Source organism: Prionailurus bengalensis, chromosome C1 (genome assembly GCF_016509475.1).
Source record: "Prionailurus bengalensis isolate Pbe53 chromosome C1, Fcat_Pben_1.1_paternal_pri, whole genome shotgun sequence".
Taxonomy (NCBI): Eukaryota; Metazoa; Chordata; class Mammalia; order Carnivora; family Felidae; genus Prionailurus; species Prionailurus bengalensis.
The window spans coordinates 187,873,171-187,899,608 of record NC_057345.1 but is presented as its reverse complement, the minus strand read 5'-3'; the positions used below and the strand labels follow the sequence as shown (position 1 = coordinate 187,899,608).

General features: G+C 38.2%; 2 protein-coding genes across 4 annotated transcripts; both read left to right on the top strand.

Moving 5' to 3' along the window:
• The first annotated feature begins 1,256 nt into the window (after positions 1-1,256).
• PPIL3 (peptidylprolyl isomerase like 3) lies at positions 1,257-17,194 on the top strand. The gene is made up of 7 exons (XM_043577445.1): positions 1,257-1,588; positions 2,145-2,223; positions 3,498-3,572; positions 5,045-5,138; positions 6,064-6,131; positions 9,106-9,224; positions 12,778-17,194. Exons 2-7 carry the CDS (start codon positions 2,221-2,223, stop codon positions 12,902-12,904), a joined length of 486 nt encoding a protein of 161 aa, XP_043433380.1. The 5' UTR covers positions 1,257-1,588; positions 2,145-2,220; the 3' UTR covers positions 12,905-17,194.
• CLK1 (CDC like kinase 1) lies at positions 9,124-26,120 on the top strand. 3 transcript variants are annotated; one of them, XM_043577443.1, is made up of 13 exons: positions 9,124-9,224; positions 19,948-20,108; positions 20,402-20,630; positions 21,610-21,700; positions 22,099-22,165; positions 23,268-23,384; positions 23,471-23,637; positions 24,164-24,258; positions 24,354-24,483; positions 24,627-24,709; positions 25,203-25,282; positions 25,518-25,608; positions 25,740-26,120. In XM_043577443.1, the coding sequence occupies exons 2-13, from the start codon at positions 19,948-19,950 to the stop codon at positions 25,881-25,883; spliced, it is 1,455 nt and encodes a 484-aa protein (XP_043433378.1). In that variant the 5' UTR covers positions 9,124-9,224; the 3' UTR covers positions 25,884-26,120. The 3 variants fall into 3 exon arrangements, with proteins under 3 accessions (XP_043433378.1, XP_043433377.1, XP_043433379.1); XM_043577442.1 differs by lacking the exon at positions 9,124-9,224 and adding an exon at positions 18,037-18,141; XM_043577444.1 differs by lacking the exons at positions 9,124-9,224; positions 19,948-20,108; positions 21,610-21,700 and having other exon boundaries at positions 20,517-20,630.
• Positions 26,121-26,438: the final 318 nt, after the last annotated feature.

Sequence of the window (26,438 nt, the reverse complement as noted above, 5' to 3'; positions counted from 1 at the left end):
AGCATTCATTGTATGCACAATAATTAACAAGAAAAGCATGGCCAACTGTAAATTTTTATCAAATTAGTCATAACCCAGTAATTTCAAAAACAAATTCTTTCAACAAAAATGTTTAACAAATTTGTTGAAAAAAACTATTTTTTTCAGCAGAAATGTTTACTAAGAGATGTGAGTACTTGTTCAGTATCTGATTTGAATGGGGCGCCCGGGGGGGGTGGGGGGGCTCAGTTTGTTGAGTACCCAATTCTTGATTTTGACTCAGGGCATGATCCCAGGGTCCTGCGATGAAGCCCCGTGTCAGGCCCCACGGCGCCTGCATGGAATTCTCTCTCTCCCTCTGCCCCTCTCCCCCCACGCTTTTTCTTAAAAACAAAAACAAAAACACAGAAATGATGCAGAGCCTACAAAATCCACTGGAGCCTAAGGTCTCGGAAGACCTTCTAAAGGTCCTTACACCACTTCCACTCTAGAATTTCCAAGTTCTGATACTGCCCCACTTTCCAGACTCTTCTAAATCTGGCAGGCCTTGAAAGTGAAGCCCTAGTGGGCCACCATACCACTTTTGAGTTATTTACTGCTAAATTTGAAAGAACCCTTGTAAATAACATAGAACACCTTCCATTTTTGGAAAACCGCGAAGCTTGACGCCAACAATTAACAATGGGAGGCGGCATAGCATTGTGGGTTGGACCCATTCTGAAACGCAACGAACTCCCAGAACCACAGCTGTGTAACAAATGTCTCAACCTCTGCTGTCTCACCTTCTCTAGAATGAGAATAAAAGTGCCCTGCTTATAGTGTTGTCACAAGATTTAACCGTACAGCTGGGAACAATGCCTGGCCTAGAGTAAGCACTGTTTTTAAAATACATTAGTAGGGACCACTTTACAGCCTGCGAACTGCACCCTCTTACGTTACTTTATCTACCTGACATTTTAGTCCCACTTCAGACCTTTTCCAGGACAGTGACGAGAGAGACCAGGCACTGGCAGAAACTCCTGAGTTAGGACCCCTGCTCCCCTGGTGCCCTATGCTCTTATGCCACAAGCCAGTTTCCTGCCCCTGTCTCCTCCTCTGCCTCCTTTCACAGACGCAAATCTCACAACTCCCACAATTCACGCTAACCTGGGCTTGGCCAAGCGGGAATAAATAGCCCAGGACTCACCAATTCTCCTCTAGCACCACTTCCGGTCCTGCTCAGGGACTCTTGGCATTGCAAGATGGGGCGGGGGAAAGGAGCTGGGCGGAAGTGGTCCTTCCCGTTTTACGTCTGAACCCAAGGCACTTCTGGAGGTTGCCCAGAGTTCCGGTTTACGTTTTGTGTCTTTGTATTATCATTAAAAGAGCTCCCGTTCACTGTCAAAAGCGTACCAGGTGAAGATAAATGACACTGTCTTCCTAGTTCTAGTCATTTTGGTTTGAGATAGCAATGAGGCTGGAAGGGAAAAGGAGGCGAGCAGGAGAGGGGCGTTCTCGCTAATGGGTCCCGCGCTCGACTTCCGGTAGCCCTAAGACATTTATTTCGAAACATGGCCATCTGCAAGGAACGGCATGTGTCGTTTCAATTAGAGCTGTGCTAACTGAAGTGGTAAGTAATATCACACACTCTTTCATTCACTTATTGAGACACTTGTCAAGCTCCGTGTTTTAGTTCTTGGGCTTGCGTCAGCATTCTGGGCGGGGAGGGTGGTGTTGGAACAGATTTAATTAGAAAAATATGTAGTATATTAGTGATAAGTGCTATGAAAAAAGGAAATTGGGCAGGCACTAGAGTCAAGGCAGTTTTAAATAGAGTTATCAGGCCAATGAGACCTGACTTTTGAGCAGAGACTTGGACGTGAGGAAAATAGCTGTCCAGATGTCTAAGTATAAGTGTTCCAGACAAAGGGAACACCCAGTGCCTAGATCCCAAGGCGGAAATGTACCTGGCTAGTTGCGGAGTTTGCGAGGAGGCTTTTGAAGAAGAGTGAGCAGGGTAAGTAAGAGATTGAGGGGCTTGAGTCGGATAGGATCTCATCATTTCCATAACCAAATTTTTATTACTTAGAGGGTGCTATTGTAGGCATTTTAAATATGCATTAAAAATGAGCACGTGTGAATTAAGAGAGGAAAATGAACTTAATTCTTTTCTCTTTTGGGAATAGATATTCGTTTTCTAACTTCTCTCGGGGAGACTGAGAAATTAAGCAATAATACTTCCCGAAACCATCAGGAAGAAAAATGGTAAGTTTTACACAATTCTTATGAATGCCTTTCATTATAAATAATTTTTAGAAATTCATTGAAGGGAAATAAAGCTGCATGAACTTTCAATGGCAAGACAGAAATGATAAACTGTAGAAGCATAAAATGTATGATGCCTCTAAACAAAGCCAGAAACAAAACTACTTTTAAATTCTTCAGTGTTTTCACTTAAAATGCATAGAATTTACTTTTTACAGAAAAAGACTGATTACAACATATAGATGGAAAGAGGGAGTTGAAGCGTATAGCCAGGTGTGATCATTTTAATTGGATCCTTTTGTTTGTTCTAAGGTGGGCAACTAGAGCTTGAAGTAGAAGCAATGAGAATCATGCTGTCTCCCACCCCCCCCCCCCACCCCACCTCACACACACTCCTGCCCTCTATCAACCTGAACATACTCTCTGACTGCTGGATACTACTGGAAGAAGAGAAATGAAAAAGGAAGCCTCAGAATAACTCCGCGAGGGGCGCCTGGGTGACTCAGTTGTTTAAGCTTCTGACTTCACTCAGGTCATGATCTCGAGGTTCCTGAGTTTGAGCCCCGTGTCAGGCTCTGTGCTGACAGCTCAGAGCCTGGAGCCTGCTTCAAATTCTGTCTCCCTCTCTCTCTCTGCCCCTCCCCCCTCAAAAATAAACATTAAAAAAATAATAACCTCTCAGAATCCCACCCCACAATGGGTAACAAAAGGAATGTTACTCAACATCAGATAAACAAAAAACAAGCAAGCAAGAGTAATATGGTTATCTCTGCACATTTAGAATCTAGAAAAACTGAGAATTGTTGTCTTTAGTGAAGAAAGGAATTGTTTTTAACAGTGCCTCTCAATTTAATTACATTAAGGGAAATGGTGCAGACTATGTTTTGAAAAGTCATTTTCTTACTATTTTTCAATATATATTAATGATGTTGGGGAGTTGCTATTTAAATCAGTAATACTAACCATTGTTTTCATTTTTATTGATGAAAAATTCAAACTTTAAGTATTTCCATCACAGTATTTACTGTCAAGTTTTTAGGGTGGATACTATTTTACATTAACATATATTTATCATCTGGAGTTTTTTTTCTACTGCTGAAATAAATTTTGAAGAAGTACAGCTTCTCAGCTATGTGGATAGGTCATCTCTGAAATGGTATTTCTTTCTGTGTTTTCATTCAGATTGTCATCTTTAATCTAGTTTGGGAAATAATACAATGCATAAAGTCATCTGAAGAAATCTTAATTGTTCTCACATTCTCTCTCCTTTTTAGTCAGTGACACTGCATACAGATGTAGGTGATATTAAAATAGAAGTCTTCTGTGAAAGGACACCCAAAACATGTGAGGTAAGTATCATTATGTACATATTAAAGATGAGTTAATGCAACAGGATAACCATTTTGAAATAAAATTATCTAACCTAAAAATATAAAAATTAAAAAAACTTGTCTATAAAACCATTGTCATGGGGCGGCTAGGTGGCTTAGTTGGTTAAGTGTCTGACTTCAACTCAGGTCCTGATCTCATCGTTCAGATTCTTGAGTTTCAGCCCTACAACAGGCTCTCTGCTGCCAGCATGGCAGCCCTCTACCCCTCCCTCACTTTGCCCCTCCCCTGCACACACATGCATACATGATCTCTCTCAAAAATAAATAAACATAAAATTTAAAAATACAAAACAATTGTCAGGAAAAACTATCCATTAGAATTATTGGCCTGGTTTCCACTTAACCTTTGCGGATCAAAGAAAGAGTAGATAATTTTTCTCTAACCATAGAGTGGCTGGTGTCTTTTTCTTTTGACTTATTTTCCTCTGGAAATATAAGTAATCATTAGCATGTTAGGTAAGATAACTGTTTCTTATGTTATTTTACTTGTTTAAATGACAAAGAAGGAAAGAATTGGCTCTCTCTATATATTCATTCAACATTTATTTATGGGGACACCTGGTGGCTCAGTTGGTTAGGCACCGACTTGTAATTTTGGCTCAGGTCATGATCTTATGGTTTGTAGGATCAAACCCCAAGTCAGGCTCTGCTGCTGTCAGTGCAGAGTCTGCTTGGGATTCTCTCTCTGCCCCTCATGCACATGGGCATTCGTTCACACGTGCACTCTTTCTCTCTCAAACTTAAAAAAAATCTACAATTATTTATGAAGGCTATCTTGCCAGGGTCTGGGAGTACTGTAATGACCAAGAGACATTCCTTGCCTTCGTGAAACTGATATTCTAGCTGAGAAGATAAGCATTGGAGGAGGGAGGGGGGACAGGGAGGGATTCATCCTAGAAAAAAAAAGTGATTCTAGAACATGATAATGTCTTGAAAGAAATAAAGTGTTGATGTAGGGACTAACAGAAAATAATTATTTAAAAGAAGGTGAGGGCAGGCCTAACCAAGAAAGTGATACTTAAATCACATGCAGAAAAATAATGAAGGCATCTCCATAGAAAGACATATAAAAAGAATATGCCAGGTATAGAGATAGCAATACAAAGTCCTCAAGGTAGGAATGCTTACCTCTTGTGGATGAATTTTCAGAAGGATGATGGGGTTAACACAGTAAGTAACAGAAAGAAGTTATTATCACATGAGATGCAGAGGTAAGCCAGGTCATGAAGGGCCTGTTAGGCCCTACTGAAGATTGTGTGTTTTATTCCAAAAACAGAAGGAAGCAAAGTGTTTTAGGCAGAGAAGTCACATTATCCAATGTAACGCCTAAAAGACATAAATACATTGTTATAGTGTTTTTAGTAAATACAGTTTGTTCTTTAAATGTTTCTGCTATATCATTTCCCAGTTATTATTTTTACTCTTTTCAGAATTTCTTGGCTCTTTGTGCCAGTAATTACTACAATGGATGTATATTTCATAGAAATATCAAGGGTTTCATGGTTCAAACAGGAGATCCAACAGGTAAGTTATTCTGTTAATATCTAGAGAATTGGGTATATAGTGTGAAAAAGAGGGTAGACAAAGAATAGAAAAATATGTAATATTGTGTGTCAACTATACTCAAAATATTTTTTTTTTTAATGTTTATTTATTTTTGAGACAGAGAGAGACAGAGCATGAATGGGGGAGGGTCAGAGAGAGGGAGACACAGAATCCGAAACAGGCTCCAGGCTCTGAGCTGTCAGCACAGAGCCCGACGCGGGGCTCAAACTCACAGACCATGAGATCATGACCTGAGCCGAAGTCAGCCGCTTAACCGACTGAGCCACCCAGGCGCCCCTCAAAATATTTTTTAAATAAAATTTATTTAATTTTTATAAAATAGATAAAATATAAGCATGTGGATTGTTGTGTTGGGGTTGTTTTTTTTTTGTTTTTTTGAGAGAGAGAGAAAGTGGTGGGAGAGGGGTGGAGGGAGGAGGGAGGGAAGGAGGGAGGGGGGAGAGAGAGAGAGAGAGAGAGAGAGAGGGAGAATCTTAAGCAGGTTCCATGGTGAGCATGGACACAGAACTTGATCCCTTGACCCTGGGATCATGACCTGTGCTGACATCAAGAGTCAGACGCTTAACCAACTGAGCCACTCCCATGTAGGGAACAACTCCCCTACATAGAGTTTTTATAACCAGGCCCCTTACCCTAGCAAGAAATTTTTAGTCGAAGCTACCAGCACTTAAAGTAAAATATGAACAATATTGATAGGGAGGGGATTGGGTTTTTTGTAGAGATACTTTATTTTTCCAGTCTGTAAAGTGAAATTTTGAGGAGAGGACATGTCAAATTTTATTTGTATTTAACAAGTTATAAAATAGCCCTTTTGTTTTAGAAAATTAACCCTTTCTCAACTTTAATTAGATACTTCTTTTGATTTGCTTGTCTTGTAATATAGGTACCGGAAGAGGAGGTAACAGTATCTGGGGCAAGAAATTTGAGGATGAATATAGTGAATATCTTAAGGTATATCTCCGATGCATCAACATCTGGTTTCTAATGCCTTGTTTACACTTGAAACCTTTAATACATATGTTTTAGTAACACAAATTAATGTTATTAGTATACAAACATACTTTTTTTCTAGTAGTACACTTGATAAATGCCAGGGAGAAATTATAAATGGCAGTTGTTGCCTAAAATATATTCTAGAATCTCACAATCACACGAATCTTGATATTAAGTGAGCTTATCTGTGGGCCCAACCTGAAATGTTTTAATCAGTAATGTACCAAAAGGGCCTAATGTCTCACTATAAAATTTATGTTGAATGACCTGAATCATTGGGCTTTTTTGATAGTAGGGAGGAAAGACTTCCTGGTTGCAATACTGCCCATTATCAATGTCCAACTTTCAACATTTTCTGTTAGATCTTTGAATATTCCTGTATTAACTTAATACCTGTGGTAGATCCCAACTACGTTAAAGAGAAATGCATAGCATGGTAAAATTAGATGTTTTTATTTCCTTTGTCATATTTTTCTGTGTTTTTCAAACTTTTATTCCTTTTTTTTTTTTAAGATTTTATTTTTAAGTAATCTGTGTATCCAACATGGGGCTCGAACTTACAACCCGAAAATTAAGAGGGCATGCTTTACCAACTTAGCCAGCCAGGCACCCCAAGAACTTTTTTTTTTTTTTTTTTTTACTAAAAAACTAATGCATGCCTATTTTTTAAAAATCTTATTTTAAATTAAATTTAAAAAATTAAAATAAATGTCATTTCCCAGAGGTGACATCTGCTAACAGTTTATCATATGGTCTTTTAAGCTTTGTATCTGCATAGAATGATAACTTTAGACATTAGAAAAAGAGATAAATTCTGCTCAGTAAGAATATGTAACTTAGGGGGTGCCTGGGTGGCTCAGTCAGTCAATCGTCCAACTTTGGCTCAGGTCATGATCTAATTTTTTTTTCTTCATTTTGTTTTTCTATCATAAGGAAACATTACTTTGGTTATAGGAGTTGGGGTTGGGAGGTGATAAATTATAAGTCATTCTTTTCATGAATTACAAACAAGAACTTTTTAGGCATTAATTAATAACTAACTGCCTCCTCAACACTAATCCACCATCCTATACCAGTGATTTTCAACACTGGCTATTACAGACTCACGTGTAGTTGTAAAAATATAAAATATTAAGGTCTTACAACCCCCTAAATGTAGAGAAAAATAGGAGGACTGATTAGGACCTAGATTATATTTTCAGGTTTCCTGGTGATACCTACAGTCAAGATTAAGAATCATTACCTTTAGGGGCACCTGGGTGGCTCAGTCGGTCAAGCGTCCAACTTCAGCTCAGGTCATGATCTCACACTTCATGAATTCCAGCCCAGCATCAGGCTCTGTGCTGACAGCTCAGAGCCTGGAGACTGCTTCAGATCCTGTGTCTCCCTTTCCCTGCCCATCACCTGTTTGTGCTCTGTCTCTTGTCTCTCAAAAATGAATAAATGTTAAAAAAAAATTTTTTTTTTAAAGAAACATTATCTTGATATGCAGAGTTGAGGGTGTGTATTGAATATTCACATACCCTGATCCAGCAATTCCATTCCCAAATGTTTACCCTAGAAAACTCTTGTACAAATGCATCAGGAAACAGTACAAGAGTGTTCCTAGAGTGTTTTTTTAACAGCAAAAATCTAAAAACAACCCAAATGTCCATTGATCATAAAATGTACACTGTAGTATATTCAGTTGTGGAATAATATAAAGCAGTAAAAATCAGAACTACACACATATGTGTGTAAATCTTAGAAAGAAAATGATAGTGTAAAAAGTACTTCCCAGAAGACTACAAATAGTATGATACTACTTTAGAGAGCTCAGAAACAAGAAAAAGGAAACAATATATTGTTTAGGCATATATAAAGATAGTAGGATAATGGTTCACTTTTGGAGAGGCTGGGATAATGGATGAGAGGAGTAGTAGGCATATGCAACAGTTTGGTAAATTTGAATTCTTAAATCTTAGAAATAGGTTATTAAGTATTTTATTAAGTTATAAGTGGTACATACATTCTGGTGCATGTATCAGATATAACATTTGACTGGTAGTCACCTTTAGGAAGTCAATAAAGCATTAATATCTTGATGCAGTTGTATCTCCATTGCTTGTGTCATTAGTGTCCCCTGATGAATAGCTAAAGAGAGAATAATCATTTGAGTTATTTATGATCTTTTATATTGCACCTCCTTGTAACACAGTTCTGTCACGTCTTCAATCTTATCAGTAAAGTCTTTTTAATTCTTTTACACAAGTCCCTTTTATAACAAATAGTATAAATATTAAAGCTATAGGAGACCTTCCTTAGATCATCTAGTCCTGAGTTGTGAACTGACTGCCCTTGGGTGGAAGATCCACAGATGTATTATCTATGGCCATTGGTTTAAAAAAAAAAATCAGGGCCATTAGGCAAGAGATAACACCATTCCTTTTGCCAGCCTCTGTAATGTTTACATTCTGTTCAATTAATTTATTATTTGCTTACCCTTGTGAGCATTTCAATTCTGAATAAACCCCTGAACTAGTCCAACCTCCCTCCCTTGTTTTACAGATAAAGAAACTAGCCAGAGTCCAGTGTATGTGTGAAGCGGTTATGGGGATTTTGGTTTTATTGTCTGCCTGATTGTTTCATGCCAGCACACTGTTCCTTAATGTAAATGTAAGGATTCCTATCATACATTGGTATTGCTAAGTGTTTGTGACTGTACTTCTCTAAAGTGAAAATGAAATTAATTGGGGCACATGATTTGATATAAACAATTTACATACAAGGTTTCAGAAATATAGATAATCCAGAAACTGATCATTTAGATTAGCCCTAATAGAAACTGATTGTTTTCTTGGTCCCTGAAAGAGTTCAGGTCTTGTTTCAGTCCTATTATTTGGAACATTTATATAAAAACAGTTAAATCAATATTTTGGCCTGTCTTTTACAGCACAATGTTAGAGGTGTTGTATCTATGGCTAATAATGGCCCAAACACCAATGGATCTCAGTTCTTCATCACCTATGGCAAGCAGCCACATTTGGATATGAAATACACAGTATTTGGAAAGTGAGTATTCTGGTTATGGTTTCCTTTGGAAATTCCTTTTGGAATTTATTTTTTAAAATAAATCAATGCTTAAAAAAAAAAGAAAGCTAAATATACCTGGTAAGCCTTCCACTTACCAGCCCTGTGACCTTGGGAATTTATAACCTCTTCAAGCCTTAATTCCTTTATTTTGCGAAATAGGAGCCAATACTTTTTTCAGAATCGTTATGCAAAGTATCAGTTATATAATGGATTTCTTCTTATGAAGAAAGATGGTTCCTTTTTGTCACCAATATTCTAAGTGGTGCCTCTTCTTCCTCAACCATCTTTATCGTCCATCCCCAAGCTCAGCTCATGGTCATAATGTAAGCAGCACAGCTCTAGTCACAACATGGGTTCCAGGCAGAAGGAAGGAGGAAGAGCAAAAGTTTACTAGTTGCTTGTCAGCTGAATAAACCCCTTTTTATTTTTATTTATTTATTTAACATTTATTTATTTTTTGAGAGACAGAGCGTGAGTGGGGGAGGGGCAGAGAGAGACGGAGTCACAGATTCTAAAGTAGGCTCCAGGTTCTGAACTGTCAGCACAGAGCCCGACACAGGACTTGAACTCACAAACTGTGAGATCATGACCTGAACCAATGTCGGATGCTTAACCACCTGAGCCACCCAGGTACCCCAAGTAAGCCCCTTTTTAAAGACCTTCCCTAGAAGACCCAGAACTTAGCAATGAGGCCTCCTCTTACCTACAAGGGAGGGTAGGAAATGTTTTTTGGCTAGACACATTGCCATTCTTAGTAAAATGAGGTTTCTGCAGGAAGAGAGGGTGCCTGACTCCTAGGGAGGCATTTAGCAGGCTCTGCCATAATATTCACTATAAGCACTATGCCTGGGAATTGCTTTCATAAATCAGCAAGAAGTCAACTTGTCTGTTTATTCAACAAATATTTACACGCTCAATAAACCAAGGTACAGTTATAGTTTCTTTTATTTAACAGTTTGAATTCCAAGTTAGGTTAATGAAAAATAGAAGACTCAGCAACTCTTCTATTTCATTCCATATACATATGTCTAATTTATAGATTAATAACCAGTGAAATTAATGAAATATTACATCCTTTAGTAGTATTTGCCTGGACGTAAATAATTCAGGTTCTCTTCCTTTTATTTTTTCCTTTAAGTCACCATTCAGAATTATTAATCATTAATTACTAGGGTTTATGTTACTAGATTTGTGATAAAACTAGAGTTAAAAACAAAGCTTCTTGGGGCCCCTGGGTGGCTCAGTGGTTAAGCATCTGACTTTTGGTTTCAGCTCAGGTCATAATCTCAGTGTGTAAGTTTCAGCCCTGCATTGGGTTCTGCACTGACAGTTTGGAGCCTGCTTGGAATCCTCTCTCTTTCCCTATCTGCCCCTCCACTCCCCACTGTCTCCCTCTCTCTCTTTAAAAATAAATAAATAAACTTTAAAAAAAAGTTTAAAAAGGGGCACCTGGGTGGCTCAGTTGGTTAAGCGTCTGACTTCCGCTCAGGTCATGATCTCACAGTTCGTGATTTCGAGCCCAGAGCTGAGCTCTGTGCTGACAGCTTGGAGCCTGGAGCCTGCTTCAGCTTCTGTGTCTTCCTCTCTCTCTGCCCCTCCCCAGCTCATGCTCGCTCGCTCGCTCTCTCTCTCTCTCTCTCAAAAACAAGTAAAAACATTGAAAAAAAAGTTAAAAAAAAAAATCTTAATCTTAGGTCCCTTAATTCCTTGCAACTGTGTTTTATATATATACAACACATTTATTTCTGGGAATACGGTACATAGCTTTCCTTTGATTCTCAAAGGGGCCCGTGTCCCAAAATACTTGACCTACTGGCCTCAATTTTACATGCCCTTTTTTGCCTGAGATCTGTTTCCCATATCCTCTGTTTCTCTTATTGACCCAGGAGGAGAGACAGCTTTTGAAACTTAAAATTTAAAGACTTTAATGGTTCTACATTTGGAAGTAAATTCAAAAGGTTATTAGAAATGTAGGGGTGCCTGGGTGGCTCAGTCGGTTAAGCACCTGACTTGTGCTCAGGTCTTGATCTCGTGCGGGGTCTTGAGTTCCAGCCCCGCATTGGGCTCTGTGCTTACAGCCCAGACAAAGCCTGGAGCCTGCTTCACATTCTGTGTCTCCCTCTCTCTCTGCCCCTCCTCCACTCACATTCTTTCTCTCTCAAAAATAAACAAACATTTAAAAAAAAAAAAGGCAAAATAGGGGGCACCTGGGTGGCTCACTTGGTTAAGCATCTGACTCTTGGTTTCTGCTCAGGTCATGATCTCAGGGTTTGTGGGCTCAAGCCCCACATTGGACTCTGTGCTGTCAGTGTGTAGTCTGCTTGGGATTTTCTCTCTCCCTCTCTCTCTCAAAATAAGTAAATAAAAAAATTTTAAAGAAGAAATGCAAAATAAAATGTAAATCTGTTATCTTTTTTTAAAACATTTTTTTAAATGTTTATTCTTGAGAGAGAGAGAGAGAAACAAGAGTGTGAACAGGGGAGAGGCAGAGAGAGAAAGGAAGACACAGAATCCAAAACAGGCTCCAGGCTCTGAGCTGTCAGCACACAGCCCTACGCAGGGCTCAAACCCAGGAATCGGGAGATCATGACCTAAGCTGAAGTCGGATGCTTAACCACCTGAGCCACCCAGGCGCCCCTCTGTTATCTTTTTTTTTAAGTAATACTACAAGTCTCCAGAATTGATTTGAGTTGAACTAGGAGGTATAATCTAAAGCCACCTTTTCTTAGCAAATGTTTTAGACTAACTTGCCAGAAGATAGCTGTCAATATTTCTTTTTCTTGGTGAAAACATGAGGTGGGTTTGCTGTAAATGGGTTTAAGTGTCCCATTTCCCCTCCTCTTATTTTATTACTACTGTTTTGTTGCCCAGATGTAAAAAAGTATAAAAATACCATATTTACACAATAAAGTGCAAAGTGGCCACCCACTTCAGCACCTTCAGTATAGGGCAGTACTGATTAACAACAGTGTCACCCTTACATAGTTTCTCTGGGTATTTCCCATAGTAAAGAAAATCTGTGAATGGTTATATTAGACCCATTTGTAGCTATGCTGTGGGAATATTTTAGTGGTAATATTCCTATTCATTGCTATTATCTAAAGGCATAAAAATGAATTCTTGAATTTTGGCTCATATCTGTGGTAGAAAATCAAATCAGTATTTTATTGTTTACTCAACTAGGAAATTCAAAGAACTTTGAGACATTATCCTTTTTTTTTTTTTTTTAATTTTTTTTTTCAACGTTTATTTATTTTTGGGACAGAGAGAGACAGAGCATGAACGGGGGAGGGGCAGAGAGAGAGGGAGACACAGAATCGGAAACAGGCTCCAGGCTCTGAGCCATCAGCCCAGAGCCTGACGCGGGGCTCGAACTCACGGACCGCGAGATCGTGACCTGGCTGAAGTCGGACGCTTAACCGACTGCGCCACCCAGGCGCCCCAAAGACATTATACTTTTCTTTTAAGGAAACTCTAATGCTATAGGTATTTCGATAGTATGTTTCATACATTTATATGGTTTCTCTTTCAGGGTAATAGATGGTCTAGAGACTCTAGATGAATTGGAGAAGTTACCAGTAAATGAGAAGACATACCGACCTCTTAATGATGTACACATTAAGGACATAACTATTCATGCCAATCCATTTGCACAGTAGCTATAATAGATCTGGAAGAATATTTGGCAGACTATTCAGAGGAACACACCTATTGTGGTTTACCCAGTTTTAAATTATGTCAAGAGACTGCATCATCCTTCTGCTTGTTTACAACTAAGATCTTCTATGAGTTGGTGGTACCAAAGGGCCCTACACAGCTTTTATTCCCGTTATTAGAGCATATTCCTTACTAAAACTAGCATCTAATGTATTTAATTTTTTTTAAGCCCTTTTGTTTAATTATTACATATAAACATTCATTCTTAAATGCTGAGCCTCGGGGCACCTGAGTGGCTCAATCAGTTGAGCGTCCCACTTATGCTTAGGTCATGATCTCGTGGTTGTGAGTCTGAGCCCCACGTCAGGTTTACTGCTGTCAGGTCGGAACCCACTTGGAACCTCTGTCCCTTTCTCTCTGCCCCTCCCCCACTCACACTCTCTCTCATAAAGAAACATTTAAAAATAATTTAAAAAGACACTGAGCAAAAAACAAACAAATTCTGAGCCTTAAATTCAAGTATTTTTGAGCACCCTAGTTACATATTCCTGCCATATCTAGTCCATATCCTGGAAGTATCCTTGTCCATTAATTATTCACTTTGCATAGTTAGAAAGGACAAGATACAGAGATGGTCTAGAAAAACCAGCCAATCCATTTGCTATTTTCTGGTCTTTAGAATTACAGTAAAGGCACAGAGAAGTCCTATAGTACAGCAAACACTCAATTTCCCAATTTGCCCATGGAACATTTTTTTTAAGGCCTATCATTTACAGTACTGTAGGACAGAATTCTACAGGTGATCATTTTGAAAATGCGATTAGTTGGTTATAAGCACCAGTTGTGGAGTCCTGGACTGTTTGAATGACAGCTCTGCCCCCTACTAGTAACTTTAGGCAGGTTAACATCTCCAAGTTTTCTCATCCCTAAATAATATTCCCTCATAAAACTATTGCGAGGATTAAATGAGATAATGTGTATAAAACTTCTGGCATGCGGTAAGTGTTCTGTAGAGTAAATGGAAGCTGCTCTCCTAACATTTATCTCTACCATAGGGCTTTCACTAAATCAGGCCTTATCATTTATCAGGCTATCCCATTGGTTTCATCAAGAACCATATTCCACACCTTGATTAGGTTTTGGGTATTCTAAAACTGATGCCAGGTATTTATTGGTTTGTATCATTTCTGCAAATAGTTGATCTAAATAATATTTTGTTTCTTAACTACAGTTTAGAAGTTAGCTTGCAATACCCTCTTATTACCATTTATACCTTCTACTAAACTGATGTGCCAATTATACTAATAACCCTCACTTTTTAAAGTAAGCTCTACACCCAACGTGGGCTGACCCTGCAATCAAGAGTCACACGCTGTAGGGGCACCTGGGTGGCTCAGTCAGTTAAGTGTCCAACTTCGGCTCAAGTCATGATCTCACGGTTTGTAAATTCGAGCCCCGCATAGGTCTCTGTGCTGACAGCTCAAAGCATGGAGCCTGCTTCAGATTCTGTGTCTCCCTCTCTCTCTCTCCCCCTTCCCTGTTCATTCTCTCTCTCTCAAAAATAAACATTAAAAAAAATTTTAAGAGTCACATGCTGTAGCTGCTGAGCCAGCCAGGTACCCCTAATGCCCTCACATTTTGAGTCACCCTTTTATTTTAATCATTTAGGTTTCAAGAATTAATATTAAAGCCTCTTTTGGGCCAGAATTTGGTTTGACATTTCTTATACCTGATATTTTTCTTCTCCAACTGAATGTCATTGAATTTTTTTGTCCTCACTCTTAAGAGGCTTTTACTGTCAAAATGTTTTTGTATTGACTGGTATTCCCTCAATTTTTATTCTAAACTGTCCTTTTTTTTTTAAGTACCAATATGGTGGGTATTTGGTTCTTAGATCTCATTCTTATAATGTCTTTATTATTTTTTAATTTTTTAAATGTTTATTTTGAGAGAGAGAATGCTTCACCCCACAAGTGAGGGGAGGGGCAGAGAGAGAGAGGAGAGAGAGAATCCTAAGCGGGCTCCACACTGTTAGCTTGGAGCCCAACGCCCGCCTTGATCTCACAAACTATAAGATTATGACCTGAGCCAAAATGAAGATTTGGATGCTTAACTAACTTAGACACCCAGGCGGCCGAATAGATAAATTTTAATACATAGGATTCAACTTTTAATCAGTTTAGAAAAGTTGATTAGTTACCATTTCACTATTGAATTTAAAAGAAAACTGATGGTTCTTTTCAATTCAATTTGTACCAATTGTGGTAGAGGTAGAGATGGGAACTCAACATAATAACTGTAAAGCACATCCAGAATAATTGATAATGGAAATTTTAAAAAACAAATTACAATGAAAATGTTACTAGCTGCAAACATCAAAATGGTGTGGGGGAGGGGCGCCTGGGTGGCTCAGTCAATTGTCCGAATTCATTTCAGGTCACGATCATTCAGTTCCTGAGTTCAAGCACCATCAGTCTCTGCTGTAGCACAGAGCCCACTTCAGATCCTCTGTCTCCCTCTCTGCCCCTCCCCCACTTGCTCTCCCTCAAAAATAAACATTAGAATAGTAATAATAAATAAAATGGTGTGGGGAATATAGCTAGAATAGTATTTTAGAGAGTAGAGTATAAGAGTGTAGAGTAGTGTATACAAGGGAGTTTAATATATAATTAAAGCAATATCCAAAATCATTAAAGAGTTACTCCATAAATTGTGTTAGGATAACCAGTAAATTATATGCAGAAAAATAGCAAAAGAATTTTGCCTCACATGATGTACCAAAATTCCAGATGGATAAGTTTCCGGGGTGGCGGGGGTGGGGAGAAACACCTCCAAAGAGGAATTTCTCAGTTCACAAACATGACAAAGGTAAAGATGAAACAGGTTTAATTATATGAAAATCAAAAACTTTATTGCAATTAAAAAGCTTAAAAGATAGAACTGTACATTCAAAAAAGCAATGAGGTATGAATGGGCAAGTCACAAGAGAAAAGAGAAAATGTTCAACTTCACTAATTAGGGAATAAAGTTACAAGGTTCCACCAAAATACCATTTATCTTTTTATGAGACAGAGATTGAGTGGGAGAGAGGGGCCAAGCGAGAGAGAGAATCTCAAACAAGCTCCAAGCTCAGCTCAGAGCCCAGCTTGGGGCTTGATCCTATGACCTGAGCTGAAACCAGGAGTCAGATGCTCAACTGACTGCGCCACCCAGGTGCCCCTCACCAAAATACCATTTTAAAATCTTTGCACTGTATTAATTTGTTAGGGTTGCCATAACAAAGTACCAGAAACTGGGTTGCTTGAAATTCTGTTATAGAGACTAGCAGTTAGGAGGTCAAGGCATGGGCAGGGTTATTTACACAAAGGTCTCTCACTTTGGCTTGTGGATGACCATCTTCTATATTCACAAGATCCTCCTCAGTGGGTAATTATGTCATAATCTCTTTATAAAGACGTCAGTCATATTGGATTAGAGCCCATCCTAATGACCTCATTTTAACCTTAAGTACTTGGGTAAAGGCCCCATCTACAAATACAGTCACAATCTGAGGTAGTAGAGATTATTGGGGGGGGGGGGGGGGGGGGCATAGCATGCCCCAAACAATCATAAGCACTAACACACAAAATAGTTCATTTCATAAATGTAACTTTGGGTAAATCTCACATTAGTAACTGGCTAGGTGTGAGAGGGTTTGCTAAATTTAAAACCATTTTGAAAAAAACACATTTTAGAAACTAATTTTGGTAGTATATATAAGATTTTTTCAATGTTCGTTTTCTTTCACCCTTATAATCTTACTGTAGGGATTCTAAATTGCTCTCTGCACATGCACTGCAACTTTTATCTGTAATAGAATATAGTTGATGCCTATCTTGCAGGTTGTTAGGATTAAGTGAAAATGTATGTACAGTGCTTGGCACAATAACTAGCCCACTATGATTAGCTATCATCCTCCAAAGACCAGGATTCCCTAGGTTTGTTTAACATTTAAGTGTGCTAACTGCATCCTGAACAGCTACAAATTTCACAATTTATTGTGATTTCTCCCTCTGAAATATTTACCTTGTATTTGGTGATCTTGGCCCCAATGTAAAGATTTAAGTATTAATGGTTTTAAAGCATCTTCAAATCCATTAAGAAAAGGAGCTTAAGAAATGCAAACTACCACAGATACTTTGGAAATATGTATTCCTCATCACTTTTTATCCATAATTGTGCATCTGCATAGGGCTGGGCAATATACGTTGCTCTCCTGTGCAAGTGTGAGCAGTAAAATTATGCTTAATCGTTAATGTTTGATTTTATACATTTTCCACTAAGTTTGGAATGAATAAGCAATCATTTTGTTCAAGAAACAAAAGGGGAGGAAGGGTGCGAGGTCAGGATTGGCAATTATTTTGGTCCATTGAAGTGTAGTTTGAAGATTTTGTTGTTCAGAGGTGGTTTCCTGGCGCTTTTCCCTCACGACCTTCCATTTCCTTTTTTTTACAGTTCATCTGGCCTTAACACTGAAAAGGACCGGCTTAATGCCAAAATGTTTTAACTGTGTAGGGTATCCACTTCCTGTCTCCAAAATGTTCACTCGTTTAAACTTTAAAAATCTTGAAAATTCTTCCAATCCAATTTCAGTGTGTGAGTCCCAGCCACTAAAGCCTTAACTAGTTTAAAATAGGTCTCAGAACCTTAGCAAATGCTGAAATCCAGACAATTAATAATTTAGGGCTACATGATAGATAGAAGTGGTGCTTTTCTTTTTTTTTTTTTTTTTTAAAGATTGTTTAGTGGTTGCATTCAGGGCGCAGGATATTTTGTATCATGCTTGCCTCACTTCTTCTTGTATCCAGCGTTCCCAAATATTTTTAAAGAGCATGGACGAGACTTTTCCACAGTACTTACGTTATTTCCTAAGACCTAGACAGTGGAAAACATGGCCGACAGAGCCGCCGTCCGCAACTCCCCCACCTCCACCTTCTGTCGCTGAGCTCCCCACCCGGCGCCTGCGCACACGGCTCCTACGTTAGTCTCCTACCATCCCTGCGCTCTAGTGACGCGCCCGCCCCGCCCCGCCCCGCGACGGGGACGCGCTCGCAGCGTCACCAATATTTTCGAGGAGAGTCCAGACGCTGCGGCTGTCAGCTCCATTTTGTTGTTGGAGCTCGTAGTAGCCAGCTGGGCTTATTCTGTCGTCGCGTTGCAAGCTTTTGTCTTCTTCGGCTTGAACGCTCTGGCCAGGAAGGTAAGACTCAGGAGGAAGCGGGCTAGGTGTCGAGACCCTTTTTCTGTGGCCGGAGAGCGCCCTGTGGTGCGTACAACCTCTGGTACGACGACCCTTCCCCCTCCCCTCCTCTTTCACTCTCTTGGGTCGCACGGAGGCGGCCCGCTTGTCTTCTCTGCCGAGACTGTTGCCGCGAGTTTCTCCTTGAACCGCGACTGCCCGGACACTGGCGAGGCGTAGTGACTTGGCTGAGCTGGGAGGGCTTGGCCGGACGCCCGTAGGCGCCATTTTGTCGTCGGCGGCCCTGGCCACCTCGGCGGAACTGTAAGATGGCGGCGGGGCGGAGGAGGCGAAGCTTCCTGCTGTGGGTGGGTGGTGTTTACTTGTCTCTTGGAATGTGCATGTCAGTCTCCTGTGAGGAACTGTGTTCCTAGCAAACGAGAGAAAAACGCATTGAGCTGATACGAGGAGACATCACCTAAGGTCTACTCGAGTCTTAAAAAATTTAATAAAGTGAAAATCACGAGTGTCTTTGCCCTCGGTGGCGTTAACAAAAATAGGGTTTAGGAAAAGGAGAAATAATAGGATATATTCGAAGGAGGTGTGAGAGCAGTCAGGCCATCAGACATCTTATGCGTTGGAGTTTTTGCGCCCTCGATCTCCCAAACATGTTGAGAGCAACCTTTAGAATATTTTGACTCGGAGTTGTGTGCAGAGACGTGGTGGAGCCCCAGCAGTTAGTACTGGTAAGAACGATAGCGGACAATGAAAAGTCATTTCTGTGTGTGTGTGTGTTTTCCAAGTTGTTAGGGATTCTTCTTCGAAACATTTCTGGAAGGAAGGTGCTGCCCTCCTCTAAGTTGATTATGTAAGATTGCTTTTAAGATAAGCTAGGTTTTGTTATATATATACATGCCGGGGGAATGGTCATCGAAGATGGTATTTTGTGGTTTTCTAATGCCACCATTGATTTGTGTATAGTAAAAGGCCTTGGCGATTTATCTCCTTTACAGAAATACACAATAATGAGTGTCGCAAAGAACGTTTCGGATTGCATTTGAGTTGGGAGGCTAGTTTCCGATACACGTTTAAATGGGGAGAGTTACATATGTGGACCTATAGTAAATTATGCTACTGACAGGAAAGGGGTAAGGTTTTTACCAAGTTGATGAATTGGACTTTCCAGCCCTCTCCCCGTTTTTTTCTTTTCCTACACACTTTCAATAAATCTTAGCGTAACATGGATAATGCAGAGTATTGTTAATAGTTTGGACTCCACATTTGGCGCAATGCTCTCATCGGATTTATCGGTGATTTTAGATTGCCTGACAAAGAATTTTGAACTTCGATTTAAAAGAACAATTTAGGGGCACCTGGGTGGCTCAGTCAGTTAAGCGTCTGACTTCCGTCTGGGTCAGAATCTCATGGTTTTTGAGTTCGAACTCACATCGGGCTCTCTGCTATCAGCACAGAGCCTGCTTCACATCCTCTGCCGCCACTCCCCCCCCCCCCCCCCCCGCCCCGGTCTCTTCCCAGCTTACACTCTCCCTCTCTCTCTTTCAAAAACAAACATTAAAAAATAAATATACAAATAAAAACGATTTAGGGACACTTGGCTGGGTCAGTCGGTGGAACATGCGACGCTTGATCTCTACATTGTGAGTTCCATCCCGTGTTGGGTGTTGAGATATTACTTAAAAATAAAGAAACAAAAATAAAAACAGTTTAAAAATCACAGCTAGAATGAATTAGCAAAGAAGAGTTTTATTAATTGAAGTGTTCAGTGCTGACAGGTGGGATACTACTTAAAACTTCTCTTTTATGTAGATGAGACACTCGAAGAGAACTTATTGCCCTGATTGGGAGGAAAAAGATTGGGACTGTGGAAAATGGAGAAGCAGCAGCAGTCATAAAAGAAAGAAGAGATCACATAGCAGTGCCCGGGAGAATAAGCACTGCAAATATAATCACTCTAAAACATCTGATAGGTAAGAATGGTAATATATATGAATATATATTGCATCAAAATGTTGTATGTCAGTAATACCTCAGTAAAACGGTGGAGGGGGTATATTTTCATGGTTAAAATTACAGCATCACTTAAATAAATAGCCATGAATACCATTTGTTTCTGTTTCCAATGATGGCTTATAACGTTTCTAAAATTGCATGGGATTTTTTTTGGTTTTTTTGGTGGGGAAAGCAAAAGGTATTAAGAGTACTGTCAGTTTGAGGATATCTAGTATTAGTATAAATCATTAAAAATATTTTTTGTTTTTAGCCATTATGTGGAAAACAGGTCCATAAATGAGAAAGATTATCATAGTCGACGCTACATTGATGAATACAGAAATGACTACAGTCAAGGATGTGAACCTGGACATCGCCATAGAGACCATGAAAGCAGATACCAGAACCATAGTAGCAAGTCTTCTGGTAGAAGTGGAAGAAGTAGTTATAAAAGCAAACATAGGATTCACCATAGTACTTCACACCATCGTTCACATGGGGTATGAGCTCTTTTAAAACACTCTGTAAAGTTTATTTCCCCCTTGGGACAGGAAAACTTGAATTTGATTATTTGAGAAAGTTGTGTTTAAAAAGAAGTCATCTCAATTTAACTTGCAGGATTCTTTCTGTGTTTGTGCATTGCATAGGAAACTCCTGAATACAGTACATATTAAGTAATAGAGTAACATTTTATTACTAGTTAGCAATTAATTGTCATTCCAGTGAAACAGTGGAGGTGATTAACTTAGTTTTGTGGTACTTCAAGAAATCTGATTTGTTTTGATAAATTGAAGTTTATCACAAAAGTAGAATAGGCATTTTATTTTTGTAAGATTAAGGGTTTAGGCATGCCTTTTTCTAGCAAAGCATGCTTTCTAATTCTTTTTTCATTAAGCAAACCACTTAACAGATTGGAACATTATGGGTTATGGGTTAATTTGAAGATAGTTCAGATGACATTTTAAATGACATAGTGTTATTCTTGTATGCCAAATCTTTTTTTTCTCCCCAAAATTAGGACTTTAATTTTATTTACTGCTTCAATATTTGTTAGATTAGCTAGGAAGTCTTAATTTGGCCACAGTCTACTTTGACCAAGTAACTATTACATCCTACAATTTTGCAACATTAAATTAGAACACTAGAAACTTAAAATTATGTTTCAGTGAATGCTACAACTAAGCATTTTTTTTTTTTTTTAAGAAAAACAATTGTATTATGTTTTGTTGCCTTGCCACTTTGAGTATCTTATCTGAAAATCTGTTCCTTGCCATGTTTTTCTCCTGTTAACATAAACTATGTGCCCTGTGAATTTCTGGGGACTGAATTTGAAATTGCTCCTGCCAACCGTTTGTGGCCTGGCGTGTATCTGAATGCCTGAATATCTCCCCGCTGAATGAATTTCGTATTCTGCCCTGAATTCACTCGGGTATATTGATTGGCTGGATGATCTTGGTGCCGCCCACTTGACGTTTCCAGAAGAGTCACCGAAGGAAAAGAACCAGGAGTGTAGAGGATGATGAGGAGGGTCACCTGATCTGTCAGAGTGGAGACGTACTAAGTGCAAGATGTATAGAATATTTTTCAACACTTATTAACTTTTCAGATAACATAATCTATATATAAACATTTCAGGGATTTGGAAATCTTTTTTTCTTTCTCTGTTTTTTGTTTGTTTGTTTTCCATTTCTTTTGGTGGGTGGGGATTGTGTTTTTTCTTTCTTTAGAAATTTAATATTTGTTAAGCAGAACTTCCAAAACAGTAAATCAAGTTAATAAAATGAACTTAAGAATGAAATTAGACCTAAAAATAGTTATAAATGTTTTTTGACAGTGTTGACCAGTAAAATGTCTAGTGATAAGGAAATTTGTAGCATCAACTAGAATAATGTGCATTGATAGCATTTATTATGATAAGTAAATTCTTTCCACTTCTTGGTATGACTGAGCTTTATTTCTCTCTTTTAGATGAAATTGTTGATACTTTAGGAGAAGGAGCTTTTGGAAAAGTCGTGGAGTGCATTGATCATAAAGCGTAAGTTTCCTACTGTAATTGCATTTGGGGAGGTCATCAGCATTAGAAAATTTTTTTAGCTTTAGACTGTGGTCTGATCATGAATGAGATATATTATTATATCCTTCTATTTGGTTTTTTTACTGTAATGTGGGAAATTCCCAGTAAAAGGTACTAGCACTTTGCATTTTTTAAGTATTAGCTATTAATAGTGTATGTAGCCTTTAATTTTAAGCTGAGAGCAGGTTTTATTGTTTTAGAAAGTATTCTTTTGTTATCCCACTGGGAAATTGTGATCCCCCCTGCCTCAGATCAGTGATATAAATCAGAACTTTTCAAAACCTTGGTTTTATGTTAGGGGTATTTGGAATTTTGCTTACCTAAGGCATGTTGAAACAATTATCAGAGTAGTTAACCTAGGAATCTGTATTTTTAGATGCTATCATTGTGATTACACCATTAGGGTTGAATACTCTTGTAAAATGGTATTACATGTTGGTTTATTCGTGTTCTTCAAATTAAAATTTCTTGAGATAATGTAAGAACTCTCCTTTTACCTTTTTTGTCCTGTATTTGAATTTTTCCCCCCTTTTGAATGGCAGAGTTTTTCTAAACAAATGACTAGAGAAGGCTTCCTACTATTGGTTAGTAAGGTTTTGAGAGCTGGAGCTCCATACTATGTTCCTACTATCTCTAAAGTTTTCTGGTAACGTAGACAAAGGAAGAATTTGATAAAATATTTGCCAGGTACTATAAGGAGAAACTGTTATATGTACATGTTTTGAGTCTTAATTGGAATACAAACTGAAGTGGTCATATCCCCAATGTTCTTATTAAATTACAACTATTAACATACATTTTAGTAGAAGGACCAAAAAATTCATGTGAGTGGTGGTTTGATGAAAAAAATATGCATCATTCTCATTATTTACATTGAATTGCAGTTACAAGAGAGTACTTCCATATAGTACATCTGATAAAACCAAATGTTAGACCACAGATGTAAGAAGATAAATACAGTGGGTCAAAGTAGAAGTCGCACAGTTTGAAAAGAGTGATAAGAAAATGGAGTAGGACATCATCTCTAACATTTTTTTTTTTTTACTTGGACTTTTTCTAACAGAGGAGGTAGACATGTAGCAGTAAAAATAGTTAAAAATGTGGATAGATACTGTGAAGCTGCTCGCTCAGAAATACAAGTTCTGGAACACTTGAATACAACAGACCCCAGCAGTACATTGTAAGTATAAAAACAATTCAGAAAATTCTGTCACGTAGATTTGAATTGTAAGAAGCTGTACTCAGTTATTTTTCATATGTTTATAGCCGCTGTGTCCAGATGTTGGAGTGGTTTGAGCATCATGGTCATATTTGCATTGTATTTGAACTACTAGGACTTAGTACTTATGACTTCATTAAGGAAAATGGTTTTCTACCATTTCGTTTGGATCATATCAGGAAGATGGCATATCAGATATGCAAGTCCGTGAATTGTGAGTACTTGGCATATCTTTGAGAATGAGAATCTTGAGTTTGTTGAGACTGATCTAGTGCCAGACTGATTGGGATTTTTAAATAAAAAATGGGATCTAACCTATAGGTCTTAAAAACCTGGCCTAAGAGTAGGTATGAGGAAGATGTTGATAACCAGCTGCTGGTCAGTTCATTGCGTTTCATTCAGTAAGTAGTATATTGTCTATCGTACAGTAGTACATTGTCATAGAGAAGACTGTAATTTAGCTTGATTCTTAAAAATATTAACCCGGAACCACTGGGTTGAAGAATGATAAATCTTGGCTTTGTAAGAGAAAGATACTTCTTTATTTACTTTTTGAGTAGTTAGCTGTTAGCTGGCAGTGGACTAACTCTGAAGGTAGTGGGTGGTTTTCTAGCCAGCTGTTGGATGTTGACAACTTTGGACATGTGCAAAAGGCATCAGAGAGGTTTTTTGTTGTAGGGCTTTGAGTTTGGTTAGGTTTTTGATTTTCCAATTACAGCAGTTGTTTGTTTCATTCTCAGTTCTGCACAGTAATAAGTTGACTCACACAGACTTAAAGCCTGAAAACATCTTATTTGTGCAGTCTGACTACACAGAGGCATATAATCCCAAAATGGTAAGTCTTCAGTGTATTAGTATTTCATAGTTAAAAATGAATATTTTATGTCTCAAGGTATTATGCCTCCTTAACCCATGAATTACGATTTTCAGAAACGTGATGAACGTACCTTAATAAATCCAGATATTAAAGTTGTAGACTTTGGAAGTGCAACATACGATGATGAACATCACAGTACATTGGTATCTACAAGGCATTATAGGGCACCTGAAGTTATTTTAGGTAAGTTACTTCTTAATTATGGTTTGGGAACTTCTATATATATCTTTATTGAAGCTCAGAATTCTAGTCTTAATCTTTATGGCATTTTTTAGGTCTTCAAGGAATATTGAAGTCTTTTTCTGACAGTTTGCTTTGCTTTGCAGCCCTGGGATGGTCCCAGCCGTGTGATGTCTGGAGTATAGGATGTATTCTTATTGAATATTACCTTGGGTTTACAGTATTTCCAGTAAGTGACCGTGATCTGTTTCGATGGCTTTGCTCAAGAAAAGTGCTTGTTTGTGTGGATGAGCCCTTTATTTATTTATTTATTTATTTATTTATTTATTTATTTATTTAATGTGAATGAGCACTTTAATGCAAAGTATGCACATTTAGGTAGCTTTTTTTCTCCTTGTAGACTTAACTGTAGATGAGTATAAAGAAATGAAAGTCCTGTGACTCTGATGCTATTGGGTATTTGTATTTCTCTTTGTAATTTATTATTTTATTTAAAAACATTTTTAAGCATTTATAAACAATTATGCTGTTGATTTAGAGAAGTCATTGGTGACCTTGTTCTGTGTGCCTTAATATTTGTTATCAGCTGTAACTTGCTAAAAGTTTGCCCTTTTTTAGTAATCACCTTCCTTGTGACCTCTCTCTGGACTAGAAGTGTAGCATCTGTGTTAAATGAGATCAAAGTGCACAATGTGCTTAACAAGTTCTGTTTGTTATTTTAGACACATGATAGTAAGGAGCATTTGGCAATGATGGAAAGAATTCTTGGACCTTTACCAAAACATATGATACAGAAAACGAGGTATGTTTAAGAGTAGGTACATCTTTCATACCACTTGGTTTTATATTCTGGTTAGAATTTTATGAAATGGTGAAGCTTGACAAATGCATCTTAACTTAAGTAATCTTCCAAGTCTCTAGAAAAGTGTTAATCTTTGATCAATAAAATCATCATAAGTGATGAAACCAATCACTTTTGCTAGATGTTTTTAAGTTTTCATTGTCAGCATTATAAATGAATGGGTATTTACTTTTAGGAAACGTAAATATTTCCATCATGATCGATTAGACTGGGATGAACACAGTTCTGCTGGCAGATATGTTTCAAGGCGCTGTAAACCTCTGAAGGTGAGCCTGGCCCATTTAAGCTTGGGCTTAAATGATCAAAACCTTGAATTTCCCTTCTTTTTATGGTAGAAAATAAAACGGTAATAAATGGTAGTAGAAAAGATTGTTGACTGTATTTCTTTTCCTTTCAGGAATTTATGCTCTCTCAGGATGCTGAACATGAACTTCTCTTTGACCTCATTGAGAAAATGTTACAGTATGATCCAGCTAAAAGGATTACTCTCAGAGAAGCCTTAAAGCATCCTTTCTTTCACCCCCTGAGAAAAGATACATAGATCTGTAACAGTATAGCTCTCTTGAAGAGATTTTATAGACTGTATCAGTCTAATTTTTAAGTAAGTTATTTTGTATAGCTTTTGTAAATTTCTTACATTTTTTTTTATTGCCATGTTTATTTTGCTTGGATAATTTGAATTGTTAAGTAAATAGCTAAAGTAATGAACATTTTTTCCAGTAATTACTGTATAAAATGATTTATTCAGAATAAATTTTTTGTGCTTATGAAATTTAAAGGAATCTATAACTTGGTTTTAGCACCATTTTTCTTCGTGCATAGATTTCCATTCTTGGAGGTTTCCTTAAGTCTTCAGAAATAGTTAGCTGTGTTTGCATTTTAGGGATTGCCAGCATTGGAGCTTCTTCCTTCCTTCTTAAAACCAAATGTTAATGAGCCCACATTACAGGACACAAAGAAGTAGAAATTGGTCCCCAGTTTTCTTCCTCTCTTTATTCTAACCTCCCCCCCCTCCCCCAAGTAGGATACTACAAATGGCCTCATGTCCTATGCTCAAGACTGATAATGAATGACAGAAAAGCTTCCAGAGGGGTAC